Below are 24535 nucleotides of genomic sequence, written 5' to 3'. Positions count from 1 at the left end.
TACAGGAACTAGGATGGAAATACGTATGTATATAAAGGCACAAATAATAAACACAAGGATGACCACAGTGATAAAGTAAAAAGGAACAAATGAAATAACATACAGCAATGGTACATCGGTGCTCAAAAGTTTCTAACCAACCTAGAAACAAGGCTGAAAACGGCAAAAAGCCTGGTGATGAATGGTGCCAAGTCCAAACATACCAACCCCAACGCACGTTTTGCTGCAATGAGCTTCGTCAGGGGGCGAAAACGTACGTTGTCTAATAAAGATTTACTTTGTATATACCTTTTTTCCTTACGTGCTCTCCTTTGTAATTGTAATATTTTTCTGTATGTTTTCAAGAGATGGATTGAGATTAGCATTTGTTTCTCATTTTAGGTTATATGTGAGTGCCCATGTCGATGGCAGCTGCATCTAATGTTTCAACAGAACTATGTGAAGGAACCCATCAAAGCCATAACAAGTACTTGTGAGAATGTTTCCAAATCACATTTAATATACACATGCTGCACACATAACTTGGAAGACTTCATCCTGATTTTGGAAAGATGAAAGCAACATTGTTTTGCATATAGTCACAATCAATGAGCTTGCATAGTGTTAAAATAAGATAACACTTAAGACCCTTTGTATCAAAATGGACTTTGAAGATCCAAGTTTAGGGAAAGAACTTACTTCAAAATCTGGAGAGTCTGAGAAAGTACAAAAGAAATGGAGACAGGAAATGTTGGATGTTGCCTCAATGAACACTCTTGGCAGTGAAGAAAAAGAAAAGCAGCAGCAGGTTAATCCTGAACATATTAGGAGCCCCACATTAGAACAGCAGTTTAATACATTAAGAGCAGTATCACAGAATGATTGTGTTCAATATGCCCCAGAAAAGCAAAATTCACTGAAGCATCCTAGTACCTATGTCCAGCGACATTCTCTTTCTTTTCCTCAACATAATGTTCACCAACATAGGATAGTGCACAACACCAAAGCGCACCACAGCCTTGAAGGACATGTCTACCAATTTCATACTCATTTGCCTGTTGCCTCTGATGACATGTTCTTCCAAATACATGGACACGGTGCAGGATTCAGTAGAAAGAAATTTACAGGAATTACTTCTACTTATAGCCAATTTCCACAAAAGTGTATGGAGCCATCAGATGATGCTTATAAGAAGGAACAAAAGCCCAAAAAACCTGGCAAATACATATGTCCTTATTGTACACGGGCTTGTGCCAAACCCAGTGTGCTGAAGAAACACATTAGGTCCCACACAGGAGAACGCCCATACCCATGTATACCTTGTGGTTTCTCTTTTAAGACAAAAAGCAATTTGTACAAGCATAGAAAGTCACATGCCCATGCTATTAAAGCTGGATTAGTTCCTTTTTCAGACTCTGCTGTTTCCAAGTTAGAATTAGATGCTTCTTGTATTGATGTGGAGACAGAAATACATTCTGATGGGGAGCAGAGCACTGATACAGATGAAGAAACATTATTGCTTGCTGAAGATTCTCAAAAATCCACAAATTCACAAATTTCTCTGAATGTAAATGTTAGAAGTGAAGATTATTTAGATGCAGCTGTACAAGCTTCTTCAGATGACTCTTCAGGAGGTTCAATGAAAGTGCCAATACTTATAATCCCAAAAGGTGGCATTCAGACACCCAGTGAAGCTGTTCATTTGATGGAATCAGAGTTAATGTACAACCCATCATTAAGTGGTAAAACAGATGATTCCCACACTGTTAGGCAAAAACTTGCATTGCGGCTAACTGAAAAAAAAGTGCAAGACTCTGAAAAATCCTTAAATCTTTTGAGCCCACATAGTAAAGGAAGCACAGACTCTGGCTACTTTTCACGCTCAGAAAGTGCTGAGCAGCAGATCTGCTCTCCTAACGCCAATGCAACGTCTTACGAGGAAATTATTTTTGGGAAATACGGCAGACTAAGTCCAAGATCCTCAATGCCTAACCCAGAAGCTAGCTTCTTAGTTGTAAATCCTGCTATGATTGAAGAGCACGTCTCACATCTTATAACAAAGAGGGAAGGCTTAGTAGAACATGGTAAATTTAAAAGTATGAAGTACAGATTATCTGGTATTCACACGTTTGAACAGCATAAATCCCATTCAATTACAGATCCTGTTGAACCTAACACTAAACTGTATCCAGAATGTCAGCATGACCAGGCAGTACTTTTAGCAGCTCCCGCTGATACCTCTCCACTTATAAGAAGCAACTCAATGCCATCTTATGGAACAAATTTAAGCATCCCCCCTTCTATAAGAGGAAGCCATTCCTTTGATGAGCAAGTGACTGGCACTGATGATGTATTTTATTCAGGGTCAGTTGGTGTTACACATCAGAAACTGCTAAAGCGGCAAGGAGCTTTTGAGTTGCCCTCAGTCCTTGAGAGTCATTCTGATTTTGATAGTTATGCAAGAATGTCCAAGAATTTAACTGCAGTGTTCAACAGTAAAACAATGCATGACAAACCTTTAACCAAAGAAAAGAAAACTAGTTCATTAGAAAGGGTTGTACATGATGTCTTAGGAGTTCCCCTTAAAATATGTGATGAACTTGAAGTTCAAAAACAGCAAATAGTTAAAGCAGGTGGAGATAATGTTACTGAAATGATGGCACCTTTACAGTCTCGATTTGGAACTATGGTTGAGAACAGGAAGCGGAGGAAAGAGAAAAGTGTTGGAGATGAGGACGATAATACAATGTCCTGCAGTGGGATTGAAAGCCCAGTCATCTCGGATTTTGACAACAAACATGGAGCAACAAGATCAGGAATTGTTGTTCAAGGGCAAGAGTATCCTTATTGTGTGCCACCAGAGCGTTTTGATGTATGTAGATTATATACACAGTTAGGTTGCCCTTTGCCTGTTCTAGATGAAACTGCTCCTGGTACTGATTTGGACAAAATGGTAGATTTAAACAACAAAACACCAGGTAATGTTATCTCTGTAATCCAGCACACTAACTCTTTAAGCAGGCCAAATTCTTTTGACAAATCTGAGTCTACAGAACTTCTTGCATACCAGCAAGATAAAACATGTTCGCCTTTTGAAACCTCTGACAGTGGAAACACTATGTGTTCAATGAGCTCAGACTGGGCACAGCTAACTGACAACCCTGTAGCCACAAGTCAACCATCACAGCAATCCCTACAATCAGCATGTCACAGACTGGTTCGCCAACACAATATTACTGTACCTGAAATCCGTGTCACAGAGGAGCCAGACAAACCTGAGAAGGAACCAACGATTCCTGTTAAAGAACCTGAAAAACCTCCAGAAGAATTTCAGTGGCCTCAAAGAAGTGAAACCCTTTCTCAACTCCCTGCAGAGAAACTACCACCAAAAAAGAAGCGTCTTCGTCTGGCTGACTTGGATAACTCATCTGGAGAATCCAGCTTTGAATCCACAGGCACAAGTCTGTCTCGCAGCCCAAGCCAGGAGAGTAATTTATCCCACAGTTCAAGTTTGTCAATGTCATTTGAGAGGGAAGAACTCGTGAAGTCTACAACCCCTACTAAACAAGAAGAATTAGGAAGGCAGTCAGAGTTTCTAACAGTTCCTCCTGGTTCCTGTTCTCTCTCTGTTTCAAGCCACCATCAAAAAGAAATGCGACGTTCCTCATCAGAGCAGATACCATGCCCCATACCTACAGAGACCCCTGAGATTCGTAGCAAATCTTTTGACTACGGTAACCTGATACATTCCTCAGAGATGGAATCAAGCACTGCAACTCTCTCTCCAGCTCGTGAAAGGAAAAAATGCTTTCTTGTCCGCCAAGCTTCTTTTAGTGGTTTTCCTGAAAATATGCAGGCAGACCAAGAACTTATTGGATATCAAGAACCATCAGATCAGATGAATATCACTCGCATATCTCCACTTGGTTGGTATCACTTACCTTCATCTACATTATCAGGATTAGCAAGCCTCCTTACTGAAAATTCTGGAAATATAATTGTTGGTACAAGTGCACAACCGACTAGTCCCTTATCCCGCTATTCACAGCAGACTGGCAGTAGCCACAATGCACTTAAGGATCCGTTAGCTCATCAATCTCATTATATCTCTAGAAGACATGTCTCTGAACAGCAGCATCCTGAGAACATGTTCTATCCAGTCATACAGAATGCAGTTAATTTACCTTTTACTTCAGTGTGTATGAATTCCTTACCATCCCATCATCTTCTTTCATGGCCAAATTCTGCAGACCAATTGCAAAGACATTTCCAACCAAACTGGCCTTTACAGAAATCATATTTAAAACCATCAAACCAGTCAGAATTGCATCCTACATATTACTTAGAAGCAGCTCACAAGCATGCTGAGCACAAACCAGTCAGTTATAGTCATGGAACAGAAAAGGTCTACCAGCCATATTTAGAAACATCTGCCCAGACATCCAAAAATATGCTTGTAAAGGTACAGAGGAACCACAGTGGTGGGTCAAGTGACTCTGATCAACACCTCCAAATCGTTACTGCTTCTGCGAACAGCATTTCTCTTCAACCTATGCCAGGAACATTTGTTCCAGTCAGAATTCAGACCCATGTGCCATCCTATGGAAGTGTGATGTATACCAGTATTTCACAAATTGCTGTTACACACACATCTACAATCTGCAAAGAATATGGCAGCACATCCCAAAGTATACTAGCAACAACTGCATCTATGAGAAGCCTAGGATTTAACATAGCCCAGATGTTAGCACCTTGTGGAGAATTAGAACAATATCCTTTATGGAAAATGCCACAGACATTAGCTCTTGACTTGGAATCAGCCATCCCATTGTGTTTGTCTTCTAGCTCCGACAGTACTTCTGGAGGAGGAAAACGTGTACTTTCTCCAGCTAGCAGTTTGGAACTTTTCATTGAGACCAAACAACAAAAGAGAGACAAAGATGAAAATATGTATGGGCAAATAGTTAAGGAGCTCAGTGCAGTTGAACTTACTAGTTCTGACATAAAAAAAACTCTGTGTCGAACATCTAAACCACAGCTGGTAAGGCAAGGTTGCACCACTGAGCAAAAGAGCAGTTTTTCCTCTGCATCACCGCGGCTACTACCTTTATCATCAGGTAAAGAACTGCCTGAACCTAAGGGCAGTGACAGTCCTGAATGTCAAATGTCACCAGACGAATTATATGATGAGGATACGTCATCAGATATGAGTTTAAGCCCACAGAGGACCCCAGGTGAAGGCCACCCAAACAGCAATAAGCCAAAGAGTGGCACTTTAAAACAGATGTCAGATAGTTCCAGCATAACAGAAAGGGCGTCATATAATCCTGTTAAGGGTTGTACAGAACGTTATTGTCTACAATTCCCAAGCCTACGTACAACAACAACAGTCAGCTGGTGCTTTCTAAATTATTCAAAACCCAATCATATAGAACAAGAGTCTATGAAATCGTCTGTTTATGCTTCATGGTGTACCAGCTCATGCAATCCTAACCCTTCAGGACTTAATACAAGGACTTCTTTAGCACTTCTAAGATCCAAGCAGAAAAATAGTGTGGCAATATACACAATAGCTGCTTTTCAGAAATCTGGAGCTGACAAGTTAACATCATCAAGTATGTGGAAGCTGCAGTTTGCCCAGGTAATTAAATGAAAACACATACTACATTTATAATGTGTATGATTTGATTTTTGTTAGTCCTTTTCCACAATCTATTTCAATATCAAAACATTTTATCCGTGTGTTGACATTGTGAAAATGCAAAACAGCTCTCAAGCTCAAGTGTAACAAAAAACCTCCTTCAGTGTTGGCCACATGTGTGGTACATGGGAAATATATAAAAACTAGACTTGGGCACCAGGAGGATCTTCGTGTTCATCTTCGTGTTCGTCTTCGTCTTCGGGGAAAGAAAAAATCTTCGTTCCTGTCTTCTCTTCGGGCGAATATTCGTGGACATTCTTTGTGCTCGTTTCATCTTCGTTTTCTCCCGGTTGCGTAGCAGGGGTTAATACGGGGTTAAGAACACATCAGAGCAGCAGCAGCAGCAGATGCGTTGGCGCCGTGAAGGTACGTGTGTGCGACTCTATTGGCCGCCGGAAGGGGGCTTGTCTGGCATCAACGAATGAATTGCAGAACTGCAGAATGCACTTCATTCGTTGATGGCAGGCGAGCCCTGCCATCAACCCTCAGTATGCACTTCACCTTTGCCTGTGATAGTGCCTAATAGCCTTCACTAGCGTTCCTGAATTGCTTGTTATTTATTGGTTCTGACTCCGGCTAGTTTTTGACCTTGCTGTTTGCTGCCTGCCCTGACCTCTGCTTGTGACCCCGACTACTCTTCTGCCTGACCCCTGAATTTATTATTTTTATTTATTATCTTTGTTCCTGAATATTTGTACTTCGCTACGCTCCTGTGTCCGTTATACACTTCGGTGTTCCGTTGCGGGGCTCTCCACCTCCGCCAGGAGGCGCCTTCCCAATTTCTGCAGCGAGGATCCTCTGCTGTATTGCAGACGTGACAGTTATCACAGGCCTGACATGGATCCCGCAGATTTGGCAAGGATGTCCAATCGTCAAGACAGACAGGATCAAGTCCTGGCGGCTCATGCATCGCAACTACAGTCTTTGGAACGGAAACTGGATGATGTTGCTGACCTCCTCAGATCCATGGCTACCAACCTGTCTCCTCCCGTCGGCCAAGGTGCAGCATCTGATTCATCTTCACCAGCACGAAGAAAAAATCTTCGTTCCTATCTTCTCTTCGGGCGAATATTCGTGGACATTCTTCGTGCTCGTTTCATCTTCGTTTTCTCCCGGTTGCGTAGCAGGGGTTAATACGGGGTTAAGAACACATCGGAGCAGCAGCAGCAGCAGATGCGTTGGCGCCATGAAGGTACGTGTGTGCGACTCTATTGGTCGCCGGAAGGGGGCTCGTCTGGCATCAACGAATGAATTGCAGAACTGCAGAATGCACTTCATTCGTTGATGGCAGGCGAGCCCCCTGCTGGAACGACCAATAGAGTTGAACACACGTACCTTCATGGTGCTATCCGAGGTGTACACAATACAAATTGCCCGAAACTGAGGGCAAAGTTCCTCCGAGCAGTTGTCTTGTCTGAGACTTAGACAAATGCTCCAAGGAACTTGGCCTTCTTTATTTATCATACACAGTCACACATCCATAGATGTTTAATAAAAGAATAGGGATTATTTTACATTTTTAAATCTATTTTAGACCACTTTTAAATACATGCCTAACATTTGCTACCTATTTATAATGGCATACTTTGCAACAACCCAACTTTTACTGGACAGGACTGGAAAAAAGCAGGACTGTCCACGAAAATGTTGGGTGTGTTGGCAGGTATGCGAATGGAAAAATGTGGGACAAGAACTAAAAATAGCTTAGGGTTAATGTACGGTTATGTTTAAGAGTAGTAGCAGTGCACTGTTTTGGTTAAAGATGTATTATGTCTAAATAATAATTTAATTTTAATGGGTGTTTAAAAGGGGGTTTATTTAATTTTATTTTAAAGTTATATTTATTATTTACTTTATTATATTTAACCCCTTGATGACAATTGCCGGTCCGGGCACGTCACGGAAAATCAAGTCGTTAAAGACAAATGACGTGCCAGTCTTTAAACGGGTGCAGATCTACTTTCGCTTTCTGCACCCAAACGGCGTTGCTGCAACGCCACGATCGGCACTAGGGGCCATCTCTGGCCCCTCCCCGGGGCGGATGCCCGTTTTAAAAGCGTTAAACTTAAATGGTGTCGCTGGAATGCCTCGATCAGGAGGCATCCAGCGACACCAAACACTTACCTCTGGATGGACTGTGACCGGCTCGGGAAAAAAACCAATAAAGACGAAAAAGTTCGCTAGACGGTCTCCAGACCCTCTAGAGAACTCTGGCTCCACTTGCAGGTTGAATACAGGTACTGCATTCAACCATGCAAGTCAATGGAGCCTAGCTTTCTAATCACAGTGTGATTAGTAAAAATACATTAAAAAATAAAATTAATAATAATAATTAGAAAAAAATAGTAAAAAAACCCAGTAAAATGTAAAAATAATTTCCCACTGATGTCACTATCAGGGGAACCTTCAAGTTGAAAAAAATGTTAAATTTTTTTTTAAAAAAGGCAAAAAAAATAAAAAATATATTTTTGTGAGCAAGTCCTAAAATTAGCATATTAGCTTAAAACAATTCTCGCATGGAAAGAGTTAAAATACTGGCATATTAAATGCCCATGGGGTGTCTACTTTTAAAAAATTTATGATGGGGTAAAATGAATTGGCCGGGTTCATCAATGTCCCAAATAACACGGGGGGGAAGGATGGCCACACATCTAATTTCCAATTAGAAAAATGCACACGTACCAAATGTGGCCTTTTAGTTCCTCCAAAAAATGACAAAATTCATACATTGTTACCCCCTCCGTTGTCCCGCGGGAGCCGCCGCCAGGTCCGTTCGGCGGATAGACGCGCGTCCCCGCAGAGATCACTGGATCCTGATGGGGCGCGCGCCTCGACGTCAGGAGTGCCGTTTGCGCATGCACGAACGGCTAACTCATAAATATTCATGTCGCTTCTTAAAGCGACATTTATCTTTTTTCCTCCTCCCCCTAATTAGGTGGGTAGGAGGATCCTGTGATTGAGAGGGATATTTAAACCCTCAGTATGCACTTCACCTTTGCCTGTGATAGTGCCTAATAGCCTTCAATAGCGTTCCTGAATTGCATGTTATTTATTGGTTCTGACTCCGGCTAGTTTTTGACCTTGCTGTTTTGCTGCCTGCCCTGACCTCTGCTTGTGACCCCTACTACTCTTCTGCCTGACCCCTGAATTTATTATTTTTATTTATTATTTTTGTTCCTGAATATTTGTACTTCGCTACACTCCTGTGTCCGTTATACACTTCGGTGTTCCGTTGCGGGCCTCCGCTAGGAGGCGCCTTCCCAATTTCTGGAGCGAGGATCCTCTGCTGTATTGCAGACGTGACAGTTATCACAAGCCTGACATGGATCCCGCAGATTTGGCAAGGGTGTCCAATCGTCAAGACAGACAGGATCAACTACAGTCTTTGGAACGGAAACTGGATGATGTTGCTGACCTCCTCAGATCCATGGCTACCAACCTGTCTCCTCCCGTCGGCCAAGGTGCAGCATCTGATTCATCTTCACCAGCACCTGGATTCGGTACGCCGGTCAAAGCACTCAAGATGCCTTTGCCAGATAAATTTTCCGGAGACCCCCAGGAATGTAGGGGTTTTTTGAATCAGTGCACTCTACACTTCCGAGCTCATCCTCACACCTTTGCTTCTCATAATAACAGAGTGACTTTTATAATCAACCTTTTAAAAGGAGAAGCATTAGCATGGGCATCACCTCTGTTGGAACAGAATTCACCCACTCTGGAAGATGCTGACGCTTTTATTGCTTCGTTCAGGGCAGTGTTTGATGCTCCCGGGAAACGAGAGGCGGCTGAATCCAATTTGCTGGAGATTCAACAGGGAAGTAGAACGGTGGCCCAGTATGCCGTAGAATTTCGCACGTTAGCATATGAGACTGACTGGAATATCAGCGCTCTGAAATCCGCCTTTCGTAGGGGTCTAAATGAGTCTTTAAAAGATGCTCTTACCTATCGTGACATACCTCATGATTTGGAAAATCTGATTGCATTATGTCTGCGTCTAGAAGCCAGAGGTCAAGAAAGAAGATTCGAGCGAAACAGAGAACGCGACAGAAGGCCACGTCAGTTTAGACCTCCCGTTCGTCCAATTTTTCAGACCCCTACAAAACCTGCTGCTGCTTCTACTGCTGATGAACCTATGGAAATAGGCCCTGTACTTCATCTTACAGCTGAGGAGAAACAGCGCCGCAGAACTTTGGGGTTGTGTTTGTATTGTGGCAAAAAAGGACATTTGATTTATACATGCCCCAGGAAGTCGGGAAACACCAGAACTTAGTGAAGATAGGAGGTGCTTCACTAAGTGCTACTGTTGCTACACCTCCTCAGACTCAGATACTTTTTGTTCCCATCATGCTACAGTGGCCAGGCCACCAAGTGGCCACCCAAGCTTTCATCGATTCAGGGGCCGCTGAGAACTTTATAGACAGAACCTGGGCTCTGGAAAATAATGTTCCGTTACAGCCAAAATCTCTGAAGACTTCTATCGCTTCTCTAGACGGGTCTCCATTAGGTACTGGGATCGTGTCACTCCAAACGGAAGTTATTGGTGCTGTAGTCGGTATTCTCCACTCTGAAGAAATACAATTTGATGTTTTGTCCAGCCCACATATACCCATCATATTAGGAATGTCTTGGCTTCAACAACATAATCCCAGCATTGACTGGAGAGAAGGACAGATTCTGGCTTGGAGTAAAAGATGTTTAGAGAACTGCTGCAAGACTCCCACCAAGTTGAATTTAATTCTAGAAGTTCCTGCTACAGATCCTCGTCAATTGGTACCTTCTCAGTACTGGGATTATTTAGATGTGTTTTCTAAACGAAAAGCAGAGACTTTGCCTCCCCACCGCGCATATGATTGTCCAATAAAATTGTTACCTGGCACCAACCCACCCAAGGGACACACATATCCCTTATCTCAACCGGAGAATCAAGCTTTGGCTCAATATATTGATGAAAGTCTAAAAAAGGGGTTCATCAGACCTTCAGCATCCCCGGCGGGAGCAGGCTTCTTCTTTATTTCTAAAAAAGACGGTTCATTACGCCCCTGCATCGACTATCGTGGGTTAAATAAAATAACCATTAAGAACAAGTATCCTCTGCCGCTCATAACAGAACTGTATGATCAACTGAGGGATGCCACCATTTTTACTAAACTTGATCTTCGTGGGGCATACAACCTGGTTCGGATTCAAGAAGGTGATGAGTGGATGACGGCTTTCAATACCAGATACGGACATTACGAATACCTTGTGATGCCTTTTGGGCTATGTAATGCCCCGGCGGTATTCCAGAGCTTTGTAAATGACATTTTCCGTGACATGTTGCTGTCCCACGTTATGGTGTATCTCGATGATATTTTGATTTGCTCTAAGAATCTGGTGGAGCATCGGCAACATGTTAACCAAGTATTACAAAGATTACGAGAACACTCAATATTTGCTAAGGCCGAGAAATGTGAATTTGAATGTGACAATGTGAAGTTTTTGGGCTATATCTTATCTGCTGGGCAACTGGAAATGGATCCTGACAAATTGGCAGCCATCAAAGACTGGAAGGAACCCTCTGATATTAAGGGTATACAGCGATTCGTAGGTTTTGCCAATTACTATCGTCGTTTCATTCGAAATTTTTCTCAGATCATCGCTCCTAAAATTGCTCTCACTCGGAAGGGGGCTAATCCTAAAGTTTGGACCCCGGAAGCTAAAGGAGCCTTTGAGAAACTGAAGCTGGCTTTTACCTCAGCACCTATTTTACAACGGCCTGATCCTGATTTGCCCTTTATTTTGGAGGTTGATGCATCTGAAACTGGAGCGGGAGCCATACTGTCCCAGCGGAATCAAATTTCCAATCGCCTTCACCCGTGTTCGTATTTTTCTAAGACTTTCTCTACCACCGAACAAAATTATGATATCGGAAACCGTGAACTATTGGCTATTAAATTGGCCTTAGAGGAATGGCGACATCTGCTTGAGGGGACGGCGGTTCCTGTTACGATTCTGACTGATCATAAGAATCTTGTATATATCGAGAAAGCTAAAAGACTCAATCCTCGACAAGCTCGGTGGGCCTTGTTCTTCACTCGCTTTAATTTTTCAATTTCGTTTCGTCCGGGTTCCAAGAACACTAAAGCTGACGCACTGTCAAGGAAGCATGAGGCACCTGATCGAGAGACTCCTGTTGAACCTATCATACCGTCTACAAAGATAATTGCCACCATCCATAGTACACTTTTGTGGCATATTTCTAAGTCGCAAACGCCTCGGCCTAAAGGACATATAACCCCTCCTGGTAGACTCTATGTTCAACCACGGTTTCGTAATGCTGTTCTCTCCTGGGGTCATGCCTCACCTGTAGCTGGTCATCGGGGAACTCGTAACGTCAAATTTCTTCTCCAGAGACATTTCTGGTGGCCTACTATGTCGCGAGACATATCGGACTATGTACATGCTTGTAACGTTTGTGGTCACAATAAAACTCCACGCACCAGACCTGCTGGATTATTATGTCCGCTACCGGTTCCTGAGCGTCCATGGCAACATATAGCCATGGATTTTGTCACAGATCTACCTCCCTCCAGGGGTCACACTACCATCTTAGTGGTTGTTGATCTTTTTAGCAAACAGGCTCATTTCATTGCTCTCTCCAAACTCCCGTCAGCTAGTATCTTGGCTGACACATTCATGAAGGAGATTATACGTCTTCACGGAGTTCCACAAGTAATAGTTTCCGACAGAGGGTCGCAATTTATCTCCAGATTCTGAAGAGCAATGTGCAAACTCATGGGGATAGAATTGGATTTTTCTTCTTCTCATCATCCTCAATCTAACGGGCAGGCTGAAAGAACCGACCAGGTTCTCAAGCAGTATCTTCGAATGTATGTTTCCGAGGATCAGTCTGATTGGTCAATGCTGCTACATCTTGCTGAATGGTCCTACAATAGTTCATATCACGAATCCTTAAAAATGTCTCCGTTTAAAGCAGTTCATGGATATGAACCTTCATTTTGGCCTCAGGATACTAGTACCACAGGGGTTCTGGCAGCTGAAGCACAATTTCGTGTTTTACAGGACCATTGGGCAGCTCTTGCTGAACATCTGAAGCGCACTAAAAAGCTGCAAAAGAAAACGGCAGATAAATATCGCTCGCAAGGACCCGTGCTTAACCCTGGTGATTATGTGTGGCTTTCCAGAAAATATCTGAAACTTCAACAAGCTGCCAGAACTTTAGGTCCTAAATATATCGGTCCCTATAAAATCAAGACAAGAATTAATGAAGTTACGTATTCTCTGGTCTTACCGAGAACATTATGCGTCAACAATGCATTTCATATTTCCTTACTGAAACCTGTAATTTCTAACCAATACTCCTCCACGGTTCGCACTCCTGATCCTGTCGTTATTCAAGGGGAGGAAGAATATGAAGTGCAGGCTATTTTAGATTCTAGAAGGAAACGAGGGAGGCTTCAATATTTTATCAGATGGAAGGGATATGGTCCTGAGGAGAGTTCCTGGATTCTTGCCTCCAATGTCCATGCTCCTACTAAGATTCGTGCATTCCATAAAAAATTTCCACAGAAACCTGCCCCTGATCGCCAGGATGTCTCTCATAGTAGGGGGAAACTGTTACCGCCTCCGTTGTCCCGCGGGTAGGGGAGCTGAGACGCAGCCCGCGCGTCCAGCCCCCTGCTCGTTCCGTCGGCGGGAGCCGCCGCCAGGTCCGTTCGGCGGATAGACGCGCGTCCCCGCAGAGATCACTGGATCCTGACGGGCGCGTGCCTCGACGTCAGGAGTGCCGTTCGCGCATGCATAAATATTCATGTCGCTTCTTAAAGCGACATTTATCTTTTTTCCACCTCCCCCTAATTAAGTGGGTAGGAGGATCCTGTGATTGAGAGGGATATTTAAACCCTCAGTATGCACTTCACCTTTGCCTGTGATAGTGCCTAATAGCCTTCACAAGCGTTCCTGAATTGCTTGTTATTTATTGGTTCTGACTCCGGCTAGTTTTTGACCTTGCTGTTTGCTGCCTGCCCTGACCTCTGCTTGTGACCCCGACTACTCTTCTGCCTGACCCCTGAATTTATTTTTTTATTTATTATTTTTGTTCCTGAATATTTGTACTTCGCTACGCTCCTGTGTCCGTTGTACACTTCGGTGTTCCGTTGCGGGGCTCTCAAGGAGGCGCCTTCCCAATTTCTGCAGCGAGGATCCTCTGCTGTATTGCAGATGTGACATACATAAAGTAAGTGTGTGGGGGACAAATACACACAAAAAAATACTACTGCAAACTTTGAAAAAATTCTGGTGGTAAAATGTGTGCATGCAAAGAGTTAAAATACCAGCATTTAAAATACCCTTGGGTGTCTAGTTTTCAAAAATATATGGTTTTGTTGGGCACACTGAAATGGCCCGGCTCAAAGATGTACCAAATAGGGCATGGGCAGTGGATCCCCAAATGCCAAAGTTCAACATTGAAAAATGTGCATGCCCCAAATGTGGCCTCTTTGCCCCCAAACAGCCAGGCAAAATCATTCATGTGAGGTATCGCTGTACTCAGGAGATGTTGCTGAACACATATTGGGGTGTTTTGTGATAGTGACATATACGAGAACCTTTTAATTCATACCTGAAGTAAAATGTGTGTGACAAAACAAATGCAAAAAAATGACTACCACAAAGTTTGACAAAGACTGGTGGTAGATATGGTGCATGGAAAGAGTTAAAATACTAGCATTTGAAATACCCTGGGGTGTCTAGTTTTCAAAAATATATGGCTTTATTGGGCACACTGAAATGGCCCGGCTCAAAGATGTACCAAATAGGGCATGAGCAGTTGATCGCCAAACGTCAAAGTTCAACATTAAAAATGCGCATGCCCCAAATGTGGCCCTTTTGCCCCCAGCCAGGCAAAATCATTCATGTGAGGTATCGCTGGACTCAGGAGATGTTGCTAAACACATATTGAGGTGTTTTATGATTGTGACATATACCGGAACCTGTTTATTCATACCTGAAGTAAAATGTGTGTGAAAAAACAAATGCAAAAAAAATTACTACCATAAAGTTTGACAAAGGCAGATGGTAGAATTGGTGCATGGGAAGGGTTAAAATACTAGCATTTGGAATACCCTGGGCTGTCTAGTTTTCAAAAATATATGATTTGATGGGGTAAATTGCGTGGGCCGGCTTCAAATATACCCGAAATGGCACATGGGGGAAGAATTACCAGATTTGGCAAAAATGGCTTTGAAATAGCAAAACGCTATCTGTACTTATTGCCCCATAACATGCAGAAAAAAACATAAAAATATTGGGTATTTCTAAACTCAGGACAAATAGTGGAATCTATTTAGCAGGCTTTTTCATTACCTTTTATAGATGAGTAAAAGATTTTTCAACTAAAAGTTAGAAAGTCATTTTTTTCAAAATTTTTCACCATATTTTATACTTTTTTTAATAGTAAATAATATGATACAATCAAAACAATGTCATCTAAAGAAAGCCCTTCTTGTCCTGAAAAAAACAATATCTAATGTGTGTGGGTTCAGTAAACGGGAAAGAAGAAAATTACAGCTAAACACGTGCAGCGCAGAAATGTTAAAACGGCCATTGTCACGAAGGGTACAAAAAGTAAAATCAGCCTTTGTCACGAAGGGGTTAATGATGTAGTGCTACCCTACCCAGCTATACCTACCTACGTGCATTAGCATACCTAGTTTAGCTAAATTTGATGACAGGACTGTCCCTGAAATAGTTGGGTCTGTTGGCAGGTATGTGGATGGAAAAATGTTATAGGATGAAGTGTGAGTTATAGCGTTAATGCTAGTGAGTGTAGAAGTGAAGGCCAGGGCAAATAACAGGAGGATAGGTCCTTGTGATTTGTGAATTCTAAGTGTGTGTGTGTTATGTCATTGTGTTATATGTGTTATTGTGTGTGTTATGTTTGGGTGGTTGTGTATCAGACGGAAAAAATTAAATGGAAAAAGCGAATGAGTGGGCAATTGGCGACCCACTCACCTGTTTCACCCCAGGGCAAAGCATCCAAACAACTGTCAGTCCTAGACGTTTGGCAGCGGACTTCCAGAGCTCAGACGCTAGGCCCGAGCGTAAACTGGCTACTCCGGCGGAAGTAGCAGGGGTTGCCACACCGCAAACAGACGCAGGCAGAGGGGAGAAACTACCCTTACCATAAGGGACATTTTGGGCATGACACTAGCCAGGAAGCAAACTGGCAGAGAAGAGACGCTGGCACCACCACCAGCAGCAGCATTGGGAAAGGCGAATGAGTGGGCAATTGGGACCCACTCACCTGTTTCACCCCAGGGCAAAGCATCCAAACAACTGTCAGTCCTTGACGTTTGGCAGCGGACTTCCAGAGCTCAGACACTAGGCCCTAGCTTAAGCTGGCTACGCCGGCGGAGGTAGCAGGCGTTGCCACACCGCAAACAGACGCAGCCAGGGGGGGAAACTACCCTTACCATTAGGGACATTTTGGGCATGACACTAGCCAGGAAGCGAACTGGCAGAGAAGAGACGCTGGCACCACCACCAGCAGCAGCATTGGGAAAGGCGAATGAGTGGGCAATTGGCGACCTGCTCACCTGTTTCACCCTGGAGCAAAGCATCCAAACACTGTCAGTCCTTGACGTTTGGGAACTCAGACACAAGGCCCTAGCGTAAATTGGCTACACCGGCGGAGGTAGCAGGCGTTGCCACACCGCAAACAGACGCAGCCAGGGGGAGAAACTACCTTGAACATTAAGGGCATTTGAGGCATGATTTCAGCCAGGAAGCGAACTGGCAAAAGATGCTGGCACCAGCAGCAGCAGCATTGGGAAAGGCGAATGAGTGGGCAATTGACGACCCGCTCACCTGTTTCACCCCAGGGCAAAGCATCCAAAGACTGTCAGTCCTAGACGTTTGGTAGCGGACTTTCAGAACTCAGACACTAGGCCCTAGCGTAAATTGGCTACACCGGCGGAGGTAGCAGACGTTGCCACTCCGCAAACACGTGCAACCAGGGGGAGAAACTACCTTGAACATTAGAGAAAGAAAATTAACTTTCCAAGCTAAGTGCTGGGTAACCCAACTTGGGCAGATTGAATTTAAGAAAGGCAATCTGCTCCATCAGTTGAGGTGCCATGCGTGAGCGCTGTGGACTCAGTATGTTTCCAGTCATAGAAAACACCCGCTCACTTTGAACAGTGGTTGGCGGACATGATAGTAGCTGCTGCACAACCCATGAGAGTGCTGGCCACACACTCTTCTTTTCATCCCAGTAGCTAAGAGGATCAAGATTAGGTGCAGAAGGAACTTCACAGAGGTAAAGTTTGACCATTTCAGCAGCACAACTCTCCTTTCTGCTGCTAGCTCTTCAGATGGTCCAACTATACTCCCGAGTGCCTCTTCCCAAAACGCAGCTGCTCCACTCAGCTGTATTGTGCTGTTTGTGGCACTGCTGCTGATGCTGCTGCTAGGAGTAGCAGACAACATCATCTCTTCCTCCTCCTGCACCTCTCCCTCCTCGGACAGCATTCCCATTTTACGCTGCCAGTCACGCACCTTTTGAACCAATTGCTCCCGGTAGCTACTGAGAACATTGAATTTCAGTGCTAGCTTTCCCTTAATCCTTGGATCGCAAAGGCACGCTAGCATCATTTTGGGACTTTCTTCCATGCGTTTGCGAAGGAATACTTTTAGCAGATCCTTCAGCTTCCTGACCATGGCTGCTACGTCAGGATGTAGATTGCCACCTTGAACAGCCTCATGGTTTTCAAGCAACACATCCATCTTGCTGCCTAAATGGTTTAAGGACTGTGCCACTAGCTGGGCGATCACTGAAAATTTTGCACTAGTCATTTGTACATTGCTCCCTGAGGAATCTGATTCCTGACCACTCATCTCCTCTACTTCCTCTGGCTCATAGTCAAGTTCTTCATTAGCCAGATCAAATGGAATTCCTGCTAGGCTAGAGCTAAGACTGATATCATGACTTGTAGTGCCAGCAGGAAGAACAGACTCTGCACTTGGCCTCTCAGTCTCAGGCTCCTCTGGTACCTCGCTAGGTGGAGTTCCACTATGTGTAGCCCTCTCTCTGTCTTTACAAAACTATTGTAAGGACTTGGTGGCTTGCTAGAGGTGCTAGGAGGACATGGGGTGGCGTTACTGGTGGTAACAGTAGGCGCAGCACTAGTGGTGGTAGAGGTGGTGGTGGTTTTCCCTACGAAGGAATGAGATCGCTTTGGTTTTGGAAAACCCCTCTGAGTCTTGCTGCTAATTTGGCTCTGCTTGGTACCTTGCATGCTGCTTGTGGATGGGGAAGATGCTGCTTGGGGAAAAAGGCACTTCTTTTTACTCACTGGGCTAGTAGAAGTACTAGTTATGCTACCCTTTAACTTTGAACGTGCTTCTGGTGCTTTAGGCTTTCCGTAAAAAAACAGAGCTTGTGTGCCTAGCAGCACTACTGCTGCCTGCTTTTGGTGCCTTTCCTTTACTTGATGATCCTTCAAGCAATGCTTCCCCAAACGATAAGCGAGAGCTTGGCCTACTTGGCCGACTAGACTGACGCAAAGGCTGCATCTTAGAGCTGGTGGTGGTGCTGGTAGTGGCGGTGTTGGTAGATGGAGCTTGTCCCTCCTTAGTCCCAAAAGGAGGATCCATTTCAAATTTTGTGTTGTGTGTGTAGTGTAGTGTTTAAAACTATAAAAAAAAATTAAAAAAGGAAAAAAAAAGGAAAAAAAAACTAAAGACAAAAAAATTTGAGGAAGTTTCTCTTCAGTCCTACTGCTGAAAAAGTAAAACTATGCACAACTGCAATCTGCCAAAGTGCTCAAGTTATTTAAATTATTAACTCAAGATTAACTATTTATATTAACTAGCAGTATTTTATTTTTAATTTAAATTTACACAGGCCTAAGAGTCTAGCCTACTACTATGCTAAACCTATATTTCCTTACTATTCTAAGTCTATCTCTAGGCAGACGCTCTCAAGCCCACTAAGCTAAATTGAGGTTAAATCAGATTCAGTATATGATTTATTAATTAATGTTAAATTATATAATATTAATAGATTAGAATTATTTATATTATGGATTATAGATAGAATATAGATTATGAATTAGAATTACTTATTATCACGTACAAGTAGTAGGAGACACCGTGGTCAGGTAGGACTCCAGGACAGAACAAGGTCAAACAAGCCGAGGTCAGAATTCCGGAGAGCAGGATAGTCAATAAACGTAGCCGAGGCCAGGATTCAGGAGATCAGGATAAACGGTAAACGTAGCAGAGGTCAGGATTCAAGATAACTAAGAAGTCAGGCAAGCCAGGATCAAACACGGGAAAACAGTAATGAAAACGCTATCTGGGCACTAGCACAAGGCATAGACAACCATCAGAAGGCAAGGCATAAATAGGGACCCGCAGGGGAAGTTTGAATCTCCCACCAAAGCGGCATGATGTCACTTCCGGTGTCCGGGAATCGCGGCCATCATGAGTGTGGCGTAATCTACCATCATATAGTCCTGCAGTTCGGGAGTTCAGGAGCCCTGGCGCAGGATGCCGTGTACCAGGAGGTCTGCCTCTCCTGTGCGGCACTTTTGAGGACGGCAGCGGTAGCGGCTGTGCGGTGGAGGGGGGTCTCCCTCTCCTTTGTGGTGCCTGCTGCGTAGGTGGCCGTGCGTTGGAGGGGGTTCTCCCTCTCCTGCGTGGCGGGTTCTGTGGAGGTGGCCGTGCATTGGAGGGGGATCTCCCTCTCCTGTGTGGCGGCTGCTGTGGAGGTGGGTCTCCCTCTTCTTTGCGACGGCTGCCGCGGAGGTGGCCGTGCGTTGGAGGGGGGTCTCCCTCCCCTTTGCGCCGGCTGTTGCGGCAACGTGGGAACCAAGGACGGGTGAGTAACAGTACCCACCCTCAAAACGGGCGCCCTCAGGGCGACCACCAGGACGAGACGGACGTCTAGCGTGGAATGCATGTATCAATCGCGACACAGCGAGGCTGGTATCCAGAAACGCTCCTCGGGTCCGGGACCTCTCCACTGTACAAGATACTGTAGGCTGCCTTGCTGCCGCCGGGAATCGAGAATGACCTGAGGAGTGTGTCTCTCGGAAGCCCTCCTGGCAGTTTCAGCCGTAGAGCGTTCACCTCGGGTAAACTGGTTGCAGACCTGGGGTTTCAGCAAGGAGGAATACTCGAGGAATACGAAGTGTTCTGGGTAGCGAGAGTTCGTAGGCCACTGGATTAATCCAACGTAGAACCGGAAAGGGCTCAATAAACCACGGAGCCAATTTCATGGAAGGAACCCGGAGTCTCAGGAACTGTGTAGACAGCCAAACCCTATCGCCAGGCCTATACGAGGGGTTGGGAGAAAGCTTCTTGTTGGCCTGACGTTGCTGGAGCTGAGCAGCGCGTTCCAGTGCGGAATGAACACAAGCCCAGGCGGCACGGATGGAAGCAAGTCTCTCCTCCAGGTCCGGAACAGGTGATACTGGTACTGTCTCCGGAAAAGACTGGATGAAGACTATACAGGCAGAAAAACGGAGATATTATAGTGGACTCCTGGAGCGTGTTGTTCCTTGCAAATTCCGCGAACGGCAGTAGATCGACCCAGTCATCCTGGTGGTCATTGATGAAGAGACGCAGGTATTGCTCCAGATGTTGATTAGCCCTCTCAACCAGACCATTCACCTGAGGGTGATATGCCGAGGAGAAGGCAAAGGTGATGCCGAAGGATTTAGTAAATTCGCGCCAGAATCTTGCTATGAATTGTGTACCTCTGTCCCACACGATTTCAGATGGCACTCTGTGGAGCCGCACAATCTCACGGATAAAAATGTCTGCCGAGGTGGAGGCGCTGGGCAATTTCCGTAGCGGAATAAAGTGAGCCATCTTTGAGAAACGGTCGACCACCACAAGAATCACGGTGTGTCCCTGGATGAAGGCAACTCAGCAATAAAATCCATGGCCACATGAGTCCAGGGAACCGAGGGACAAGGAAGAGGCCGAAGGAGTCCAACAGGACGAGTGCGAGAGGATTTGTTAGCTGCGCACCTGGTACAAGATTGGACGAAAGCTGTAACATCCCTGCCCCAGTGAGGCGACCAAAAAGTCAGAGACAGTAAATCCTTGGTGCGTGCCACACCAGAATGTCCCGAGGTTCTGGCGCCATGGAGTGTGCGTAGGATAGGAACCCGCAAACTGGGAGGGACATACAGTTTCCTTGGAGGCCTGGAGCCCGGAGCTTGACCCTGAGAGTGAGTGATGCGATCCAGGAGGGGAGCATAACCCCGTAACCGAATGGTCGTACATGCATGCGAGACAATGCATCCGCCTTAGTGTTCTTTGAACCGGGGAGATACGTCAGCACAAAGGGAAAGCGGGAGAGGAAGAGGGCCCAACTAGCTTGACGCGGATTGAGACACTTGGCAGATTCCATGTATTGGCGGTTCTTATGATCGGTCAGGATCAAGGTAGGTACAGAAGCCCCCTCCAATAGGTGACGCCACTCTTCTAGGGCCAGAATAATCGCCAACAGTTCCTTATTCCCGATATAGTAATTCCTCTCGGCTGCGGAGAAGTGTCTGGAGAAGTAGCCGCAAGGATGCAGTGGTCCGCTGTACGAAGCATGTTGGGAAAGTATAGCTCCAACCCCTGATTCGGAAGCATCCACCTCGAGGACAAACGGCAGAAGAGGGTTGGGATGCTGTAACACCGGAGCCATCGTGAACTTCTCTTTGAGAAGAGCGAACGCAGAAACGGCCTCGGAGGACCACTCGGAGACATTGGCCCCTTTCTTGGTCAAGTCTGTTAGAGGTGCAACAATCCTTGAGTAATTACAGATGAAGCGTCTGTAGTAGTTGGCAAAACCAAGGAAACGTTGAAGAGCCTTGAGGCCCATGGGCCATGGCCAGTCCTTGATCGCCAGTACCTTTGATGGATCCATATCGAACCCCTCAGGAGTGATAACATACCCCAGGAAAGTCACTTTGCGGGTCTCAAAGACGTACTTGTCTAATTTGGCAAACAGTCCGTGTTGTCGAAGACGACTCAGTACTTGACGAACCTGTTCACGATGGGTGGACAAGTCTGCAGAGTAGATCAGGATGTCGTCCAGATAAACAACAAGGAACTGCTGGAGAAAGTCCCGAAGACAGTCGTTAATAGACTCCTGAAACACCGCCGGAGCATTGCACAGACCGAATGGCATGACCAGGTACTCGTAGTGTCCAGACCGTGTGTTGAATGCTGTCCTCCATTCATGGCCGGTGCCGATACGGACCAAGTTATAGGCCCCACGAAGATCTAACTTGGTAAAGATCTGAATCTATCGAAGAGTTCGGAAATTAGGGGAATAGGATACAAATTGCGTCTTGTAATCCTATTCAGACCCCTGTAGTCGATACATGGCCTCAGTTCCCCGTTCTTTTTCTTGACAAAGAAAAATCCAGCCCCAGCCGGGGAAGTCGACCGACGGATGAAACCCCGCTTGAGATTCTCCTCGATGTACGTCTCCATGGCTTTAGTCTCAGGAACGGACAAGGGGTAGACTCAGCCTCTGGGTGGCATGGTACCCGGGAGGAGATCAATAGGGCAATCGTAAGGTCTGTGTGGAGGCAACCTCTAAGCTTCCTTCTTGTCAAACACATCCGCAAAGTCTAGGTATTGACTGGGAAGGGCTGTTGCGACAATCTCCGATGTAGTAGACACCATGGCCAGTCTAATGGGTTTGGTGCAGTGCTCCCCACAGGTTTGACTCCATAGCGTGATCTCTCCAGTCGTCCAAATGATGGTAGGATTGTGCGTCTGCAACCACGGAAAGCCCAAAACGACTGGAGTAGAGGGAGAGCAGATAACTAGGAACTGAAGTCTCTCGTTATGAAGCATGCCTACAGAGAGTGTCACAGGTATAGTAGTCTGGGTAACCTGAGCAGGATGAAGTGGTCTGCCGTCAATGGCCTCAAGTCTTACAGGCGTGTCTTTAGGCATAGTAGGAATAAGCTGCTGTTCACAAAAACGGGCATTGATAAAGTTCTCTGCAGCTCCCTAATCCAAAAAGGCCTCTGTGCAAACGGATCCCGCAGGCCAGGACACCCAAATCTGAACAGTCATTCGAGTGTTGCTAGAGTCAGAGGACAGACCCAACACACCCAAAGCAGGTCCTCTGTACCACTCTAGGTGCGGGCGTTTCTCGACTTCTTAGGCCAAGATCTCGCCCAATGTCCTGCCATGCTGCAGTACAAGGAGAGACCCTCACTACGTCTCCTGGACTTCACTCTCCGACAGACGAGTGTCACCCAGCTGCATGGGCTCCTCCAAGGTGTAAGGATTCATAGGTGGTGGTGCGAACTGAGGAACAGGACGCATAAAGGAATGAACTCCTCTTTCACGTGCTCTCAGACTGTCCCGCTGTACCTGACGCTCGTGGAGTCGAAGATCAATCTGTGTTATGATATCACAGAGTCTAGGTCAGATGGTAGATCTCGAGCCGCAATCTCATCTATCAAAGTCTCAGATAACCCATTAAAAAAAGCTGCAATCAGTGCCTCGCCAGTCCAGTTCACCTGTGACATTCAAGAGCATATTCCATCAGAGAACGCTCCCCTTGGCGAATGTTGGAGAGAGGACGAAGCGGTTGAACTCCTGCTTGGAATGTCGAATACGGAGCACAGTGCAGACACAAATTCAGAGTAGGAGCGAACTACCGGAGTATTCCTCTCCCACAGGGGAGATGCCCATGCCAGAGCCTTGTCGGTAAGGAGCTAAATTATGTACCCGGTCAGAAGCAAAGGCATAAGGGGAAAGTTCGAAATGAATTTCGCATTGGTTAAGGAAACAACCACATGTAGCAGGATCTCCTCCATTACGTGGTGGCGGTGGAAGGTTCATAGGAGCATGGACCACGGAGACTGGAGCCGGAGAAGGAACTGGTGGAGGTGCTACTGCTGGAGGATGCACCTGTAATCCGGGATCAGTGCGCTGAAGGAGAGTCTGAGCAAACTGATCTAGACAATGATCCATCTCGTCCAGACGAGCCTCACAAGAACCTTGAAGTCCCACCGAAGCGGGTCTCATGATGGCCTTCTGATTCTGTCACATACAAGTAGTAGGAGACACCGTGGTCAGGTAGGACTCCAGGACAGAACAAGGTCAAACAAGCCGAGGTCAGGATTCCAGAGAGCAGGATAGTCAATAAACGTAGCCAAGGTCAGGATTCAGGATAACCACGAAGTCAGGCGAGCCAGGATCAAACACGGGAAAATCTGGGCACTAGCACAAGGCATAGACAACCATCAGAAGGCAAGGCATAACTGAACTGAGAAGGTTTAAATAGGGAACCGCAGGGGAAGTTTGAATCTCCCGCCAAAGCGTCATGACGTCACTTCCGGTGTCCGGGAATCGCGGCCATCACGAGTGTGGCGTAATCTCCCTTCATACAGCCCTGTTCGGGAGTTCGCCACTAGAGGGCGCGCGAACGCTGGCGCAGGACGCCGTGTACCAGGAGGCCTGTCTCTCTTGCGCGGCACTTCTGAGGACGGCAGCGGTAGCGGCTGTGCTAGGAGGGGGGGTCTCCCTCTGCTGTGGAGGTGGGCGTGCGTTGGAGGGGGCTCTCCCTTTCCTGTGGGGCGGCTGCTGTGGAGGTGGCCTTGCGTTGGAGGGGGGGTCTCCCTCTCGTGCGTGGCGGCTGCTGTGGAGGTGGCCGTGCGTTGGAGGGAGGGTCTCCCTCTTCTTCGTGGCATTGCTGCGGAGGTGGCCGTGCGTTGGAGGGGGGTCTCCCTCTCCTGCGCGGCGGCTGTTGCGGCAACGTGGGAACCGAGGACGGGTGAGTAACACTTATATTATAGATTATGAATTAGAATTTATTATATT

General features: G+C 45.7%; 1 protein-coding gene across 1 annotated transcript in view; it reads left to right on the top strand.

Annotated features, from left to right (window-relative positions):
• The first annotated feature begins 323 nt into the window (after positions 1 to 323).
• The window catches only part of HIVEP2 (HIVEP zinc finger 2), a 95520-nt gene continuing 71308 nt past the window's right edge, over positions 324 to 24535 (top strand). The window contains exon 1 of the mRNA XM_053460867.1: positions 324 to 5620. Coding sequence (XP_053316842.1) covers positions 641 to 5620 — 4980 coding nt within the window. The 5' untranslated portion in view covers positions 324 to 640. The remainder of the gene's footprint in view (positions 5621 to 24535) is intronic.

The sequence above is a fragment of the Spea bombifrons genome, chromosome 3 (genome assembly GCF_027358695.1).
Source record: "Spea bombifrons isolate aSpeBom1 chromosome 3, aSpeBom1.2.pri, whole genome shotgun sequence".
In the NCBI taxonomy this organism is placed as follows: Eukaryota; Metazoa; Chordata; class Amphibia; order Anura; family Pelobatidae; genus Spea; species Spea bombifrons.
The sequence above is the reverse complement of the archived record's forward strand: the minus strand, read 5'-3'. Positions and strand labels throughout refer to the sequence as shown.